The sequence below is a fragment of the Eptatretus burgeri genome, chromosome 10 (genome assembly GCF_056783735.1).
Source record: "Eptatretus burgeri isolate ZD-2024b chromosome 10, Ebu_testis_v1, whole genome shotgun sequence".
NCBI classification, from domain to species: Eukaryota; Metazoa; Chordata; class Myxini; order Myxiniformes; family Myxinidae; genus Eptatretus; species Eptatretus burgeri.
Genome location: NC_140970.1, coordinates 68,450,949 through 68,458,448, shown reverse-complemented (window position 1 = coordinate 68,458,448; position 7,500 = coordinate 68,450,949). Strand labels below are relative to the sequence as shown.

The window sequence follows — 7,500 nt, the reverse complement described above, 5'->3', positions numbered from 1 at the left end:
ATAATGTGAAATTATCAAACTTCCTGGTTCATTGTCCAATAGTAGACAAAGGCATGTATCTGGTCATATTGTTGTGGTGCTGGGTTCGGTGGCGAGGACGACCGCTAGATGGAGCAGTCGGGCCGTCTCCCACCGAACACCGGAATTGGAAAGTCGTCACCCCGGATAACTCCGGAGTCGACGGGTCGCTTAAAGGACCGTGGTCGCCTATATTTTGATGGCGTGAGGTAGGGTCCACTTGCTAATTCCATTTACCTAAGTACCCACACCGTCTAACTACCGGGGAAGCCACACCCTCAGCCGCTTTGACCGAACCGAGTCGCCGTTACCGACTCTGATCCGGCATAACCGAGCGGAAGTTACCAAAGCCACGCTGGACCAAATGAACAATTTACGGCACAAACGGCCTTCCTAGTTCTCAAGCCCGAACCATACTGGGCCAATGAAAGAAACGACAGGCAACGAGCTGGTACATTTAACGAGTTTATTTACAGTAATCGGGAAGGGTGACACAGAGCAGACTTAATCACGAATCTGCAGGCAATGTACAATGAGCAATCAACACTTATTCAATTTCTACTTATAGGACGGCGCCACCACAGACACACACACCAAAAGAAAATGGACCCCACCGGGTCTTTATTCGGTCCTCCAGCCGAGGAGGATAGTTCAGCTGGGGGGACAGAGTCTGGCCGGGTACCTGGCCGCCTCGTGCGGTTACACCGACTCCAACCCACCACGGTGGGACTTTAGCCCACGATCCTGGCTGCCACGAATGACGATCGAGCACCACGGTCCTGGCTGCCATGACCACCACCACCACGAGGAACCCCGGAAAAGACCGCAGACGACGACGATGACTGCAGACCAAAAGGGCAAAGAGCAAAAAGCCCAGACGACGATGACTCCTCGTGTCGACAGCTTGCCACCTTTCTTATTCACCCCCCACCCCCCGCCCGCGGGTCAAGGGAACCGCTTTGAGGAAACTCGCCTCCGGATTGGACGAGGGGTTGTCGGGCGATCAGTGGCCTCCCCTTCTTGGACGGCACGAACACTCCATCTTGCCTGGGCGGAGTCGGCCCTGAGGTGACGAGCCTCCTGATTGGTTCGGTGGGGGAAAATGGTGGCCATCCGTGATTGGAGGAGGTCCGGTGGGAGGGGTAACGACCACCCTCCCCCCGTGCGTGCCTGAGAACCCAGACGGAACAACCAGGAGAGCACCCTATTCCCCATCCACCCTTGTAGCGGGGATGGGGGATTTGGGGTCAGCTGTCAGGCCGGCCGCTGTCGATTGGATGAGCTCACGGTGGACGGAGGGAACCTCACCCCTGCACGTGACACGTTGCACGTGGGCGATGTATGGCGATTGTGCGAGAATGAAGGATTGATTGGTTGGCGTTGGGTATTGCAAAAATCTAACTAGAAAGAAACTTCGCAGCGCACACATGTAATTCCCTTTAGATATAGGGAGGAATCCAACAATACACATACTTATTGAAATAACTAAGCTAAAGGACTGCTGTCTGTTTGTGTGGAAATGGCTGCCAGATTCGTAACAATATTTCATCAGAGCACATGACACAGGCTCCCTGCCAAATATACCACCTTGCTCCACCTGGCTAACAACCTGGCCCCAATAAGCTCCAGAACCATTTTCAATGGTACCCCCTGCCCCTCTAACCCCCCCCCTCCCGGGCCGTCGCCTTTTACTGTAGGCTTTTCTTCAGTAGTTTTGTCGGCACACTCATAGATCTCCAATTTTGGAGAGTTTATATCGGATCGTGACGGATATATTTAAGCTCAGATTTGTAGAAATTTACAGTGCATTACCATATATATGTATATATATATATATATATATATATATATATATATATATATATATATATATATATATATATATATATATATATATATATATATATATATATATACATATATATATATACATATATATATATATATATATATATACATATATATATATATATATATATATATATATATATATACATATATATATATATATATATATATATATACATATATATATATATACATATATATATATATATATATATATATATATATATATATATATATATATATATATATACATATATATATATATATATATATATATATATATATATATATATATATATATATATATATATATATATATATACATATATATATATATATATATATATATATATATATATATATATATATATATATATATATATATATATATATATATATATATATATATATATATATATATATATATATATATATATATATATACATATATATATATATATATATATATATATATATATATATATATATATATATATATATATATATATATATATATATATATACATATATATATATATATATATATATATACATATATATATATATATATATATATATATATATATATATATATATATATATATATATATATATATATATATATACATATATATATATATATATATATATATATATATATATATATATATATATATATATATATATATATATATATATATATATATATATATATATATATATATATATATATATATATATATATATATATACATATATATATATATATATATATATATATATATATATATATATATATATATATATATATATATATATATATATACATATATATATATATATATATATATATATATATATATATATATATATATATACAGTATATATATATATATATATATATATATATATATATATATATATATATATATATATATATACTTATTATATATACATATATGTATATATATACATATATGTATAATACCAAGCTTGCACACTAAATACTCGGCTCGCCGTCACACGATCCCTATGAAATTGCTGTGGCACTTAGCGGACATGCCGACAATGTTTGGGAAGTCTTGGTGTTCCATAGTACCACTTGTATTTTGCACAATGCGTATTTTTGTCATTCCCCGTGTACGGTCTGTCGTCTGCTCCCAGCTATGTTGTACTGCTATCCCGTGCATGTGCACGGGTATCACTAATATATATATATATATATATATATATATATATATATATATATATATATATATATATATATATATATATATATATATACACACACTGTATATGTATTTGTATATATAGATACATACATATATAAATATATACATATAAAAAAATTGCAAAAATATTGCTCAATTTTATTGAATCGAGTTTGCACCACTCAAAGCCTTCAAATTCCATTTGCCATTTGTACCAAAGGAGATCCATGATTGTCTAGAATTCCGAGTTCCAAATCCATTTCATCGGGAAGATACGGCACAGTGAAGTCGACATCAGGACTTTAAATGGCACTTTTTGGTTCGAATTGACGTACTCTGACCTCTGCGTATGAGATAACAGGCAGGATTTGAGTTAAACTTCGTTCACATGGTCAGGCATGTTGTGAGCGATCAAATGCCATGTAAGAAATAGCAGTTCCCCAAGTTTGGAACGAAACTTTTTTTTTAACCACATTTTCAGGTTTCAGCTTGTGGCCTAGAGCCCAACCCCCACCTCCCACACACACACCCTTGTGTAATGATGGCTCATGTTTGACCCCACAACCCTCATGGAGGAATTTGGACATCCATTACTCCAGTGATGTAGACAACCAGATGGTCTTTTCTCTTACTGAAGTAATTCAGCCAGTGTTGCCTTCTGTTTTATGTGTTAACGTGTGTGTACTACATTTAACTTGTAATTAACTATGGATGCAAATTGGGTTGATTACATGACGTGATGGCACTGTAAATCTGCTGGAGCAGAACATTCGCACACCAGGAATAAAAGAAATGCCACGTTATAACACCATTCTAGAAAAGGACAATTGTGGCTTCATATCTCGCAAAGAAGAAAGTATCGAGCAAAGCTTATTGATGGATTTCTTGAAGGCAATGAGTGTATCAGTAAGAACAAAAGCAATGTAATGTGGATGCCAAGAGATATAGCTGTGGATGGATACATTTCATATTAGATGGAAGGAAAATGCAGTTTGAGGTTTGTAAAATATTACTGTTATAGAACTGCAGATCAAATTTCAGAAATCCATTTCCACCTGTACCAATGAAAAACCCTTCAAAGAATCCGATTTCATAGAAATAATTTCTGATCTTGAATCCCAATAATAAAATAAACCTGCCTATAAAGTGATGGGAACTTAAGGATTGGAGCAGAGTGATAGTTTGAGTTGCAATGTGTTGTTTTATACATAGATCGGAAGGTTTAAAAACAGTCATAACTCACAATTTTGCAACTATCTCCATGACAACGTCTATATTTTAAGTGATAATGCACCTTTCCTTGGGAAATTTTTATGTGAATGACTTGAGAAGTACAACAAATTTTAGGCACTTTCATGACCCAGCACAATCCGAATAATTCAAAATTATGGAGTACCTGTTGTGTGAATTTTAACACCATTACCGTTACCCTCTTACTAATTTATGAACCAATCATGTCTGCGATCGTGTGTGTAGTTCACACTGATGAAATGCTTTTATTCAGCAGCTATTCGGTGTTACTCCATATAATGCAAACGATGAGTACTTTATATGCATGGTGTTGTCTTAATGGTTCGGGTGGTGGGCTTGGGATCCTAGGATCAGTTCAAATCACACTAGGCTGTTGAATTAATACCAGGTGGGGTTGTCTCTGCCTGTCATCCTTCCGAGGTCGGCAAAATGAGTGCTGGCTGGCTGGGATGTCCCGGTGTGTGCCCCGGTTTAGAATAGGTACACCATATATCTGTGTGTCATGAGGCGACTAAAGGGTTGGTGTCAGGAAGGGCATCCGGCCATAAAAACATTCCCTCACAAAGGGAACCATGATACAAGATTGTCATGGGACCCACAAGGCTAACCCCCACTCCAGCAGGGAAAAAATGGCGTGTGTGTGTGTGTGTGTGTGTGTGTGTGTGTGTGTGTGTGTGTGTGTGTGTGTGTGTGTGTGTGTGTGTGTGTGTGTGTGTGTGTGTGTGTGTGTGTGTGTGTGTGTGTGTGAGTGTGCACACGCGTGTGTGTGTGTGTTTGATCAGTAAATGTGGAGATTTGCAAAGACTTCATGGTGGAAATGTGAACTTATCAAAGTTCTCTAATGCTAGTTCTTCCTGTTTGTACATTTACCTTTCATTCCTCATTATCACAAAACATTACCAGAATCCATTTAACTGCAATTCATTTTTGTTTTCCAAGTTTGAACTGTTTTTCGTTTTTTTTGTCTATAGATAAAAAACATTTACATTACCATTGTATGGGCATCCTTGAACATATACACAAGTGTGCAATGAAAGGTTTGAGCAGTCATCTACATATTACAATTAAATTTGGAAATTTTAACCTTCCCCAACACCCCGTCCCACTGCATTCACATGTTTACCCCAGACACTCCCTACCCCCTACTCTCTCTTATTGGTTATTAACTATTCTCCTTTAACTATTCCTTCCTTCCCTTTTTTCTTTGTCTTATCCATACCCATTGTTTATTTTTTCTCAGCACCTTCACCACCACATTTCCCTTTGGGTGGGTGCTATTCATATACCCTTGCACCAAGGAAAGTACAAATTCGCAAAGTAATTTGGATTTGTAAAAACATTGGATCAATATATTGGAGTTGGTAAAGCAGAAGTAATCTGCTAAAATATGAAAAGTTGGCAGGTATCTCATGATTTTTGCTGTATTCGAACTGAACTTGAGGTGTAATGATGGTTTGTTTGTTTTTTCAATCGTTTGTGTCTTTGGTAGAGAGCGAGAACGTTATGGAGTAGCCAGACAACATGAAGAGGGATTAGAGTTTGAACATGCGGTGGAAAGTGAAGCTCAAGTGCAGCTTGATAGGACAGGTGGGTGCATATTTGCAAGAAGCTGCAACAGACACTTGGAAAAATTTGGTTGCTTAGCAATTTCTTATTTTCTTTAGTTGTCAGAATACCTGCAAAAGGATTTCAACATCTTTAAAGCATTAATACTTTAATAACATTTAAACATGTTTTGAGAGAAAATTAAAGCATTAATCTATACTATAAAAGTGAATTTGTTTGTTTATATATGCTTCGAAAAACTAGAAAACGACTGAACCAAATCCAACAAATTTTGCATGTTGCTGAAGGGTACTCCAAGTATGGTTTCTGCCTGGGTAGCAAATCTGGGGGAGGGGGTTCAGGATGGCAGGAAGACCCCAATTCTCTCTATGTAAATGTGTATTTGTCATGCCCCCGGTTTTAGCCAGTATTATAAATTATCTCCTTCCTACACAGTTCAAACAACTTCGCAATATGCGTTACGGTGACGTTGAAGTCTGAGTGAAAATAATTCGAAATTTAAGAAATGTTTCAACTTATAGATTTTTAGCAGAGGTTTAAACGGAAGCATCCAACACGGAGCTTCGCAGCGAAGCGGAAGTAATTTTGCTTGTGCCATATATAAGCAGCAAGGATGGTTGATGACGATGGTGTTAGCCGACATCCAATTAGATGAAAGATGACCTCGGGCAAATTATAGAGTGAATAGAGCAGAATGTTTGTGAAGTACAACATGTTGTATTTTGATTATACCCATCAGGAAAGCGACGGGTAAAATTGCCTTGTACTTTCATAAAAAAGTAAACATTTTTTTCGAGAAAATTGAATGTTCTGGCTTTTCAATTTCATTTCATTGGAGCAAGTTGCATGGGTGAAACTCTTTTGTATGTGTGCGGAAATCCTTTTTTCTTTTTTTTTTAACGACCTACACTCATGTTTCCGTATTTTCGTCGTCAGAAACGCATGCCGCGTTTATTTGAAATTGGGCTGCTATTCGTATATGCTAATTCATTTGTTAACCCAGTTCATCCGGATGGAGAGGACGGACAACGCTCCTCTGTTCCGACATTCCACATGGTTGTGTAAAAGAAAAAAAATTACAAGGTATTTTTGCAGAAGTTAGCCGGGTATGAGAGCTAGCAAGCGCGGTTACCATGATCAGATGTGAGCTAAGAAAGGGAATGTCAGTCTATGTCGGTCGCCACAGAAATAGCTTCCATTGTAGGATTTTTCCCATCGTTATCCCCTTTTATGAACTTAAAGGAAAATACTGAAGTGCCGTCTTCACATTGTATTTCACCTGAACATCAAGTGCTGGGAAAATTATTTCCAGTTGGTGAGTGCAGCAATTTGTTATCATACACAGATGAATATCGAATATGATATACCTTGTTAAACGCAACTGTTTGAAAAACTACTCCACAAATAAAGATTAAATATGTCCTGAGATTCCGAATTAAATTTTTGAATATTTCCAGACGTCATAAAAAATATTCATGAAAATATTAATTACCTCCACCACTGAAAGTGAATGGAGGTTATGTTTTCACCCATCTGTCTGTTCGTCTGTGAGCAGGATATCTCAAAAAGTTGTGGACATATTCGTTTTTTGGCCCGATCTCTCAAT

General features: G+C 37.1%; 1 protein-coding gene across 2 annotated transcripts in view; it reads left to right on the top strand.

Annotated features, from left to right (window-relative positions):
- Positions 1-7,500, top strand: part of GOLIM4 (golgi integral membrane protein 4) — a 119,495-nt gene that overhangs the window by 87,253 nt on the left and 24,742 nt on the right. For both annotated transcript variants that reach the window (XM_085898830.1, XM_085898829.1), the window contains exon 12: positions 5,818-5,915. In XM_085898830.1, coding sequence (XP_085754956.1) covers positions 5,818-5,915 — 98 coding nt within the window. The remainder of the gene's footprint in view (positions 1-5,817; positions 5,916-7,500) is intronic.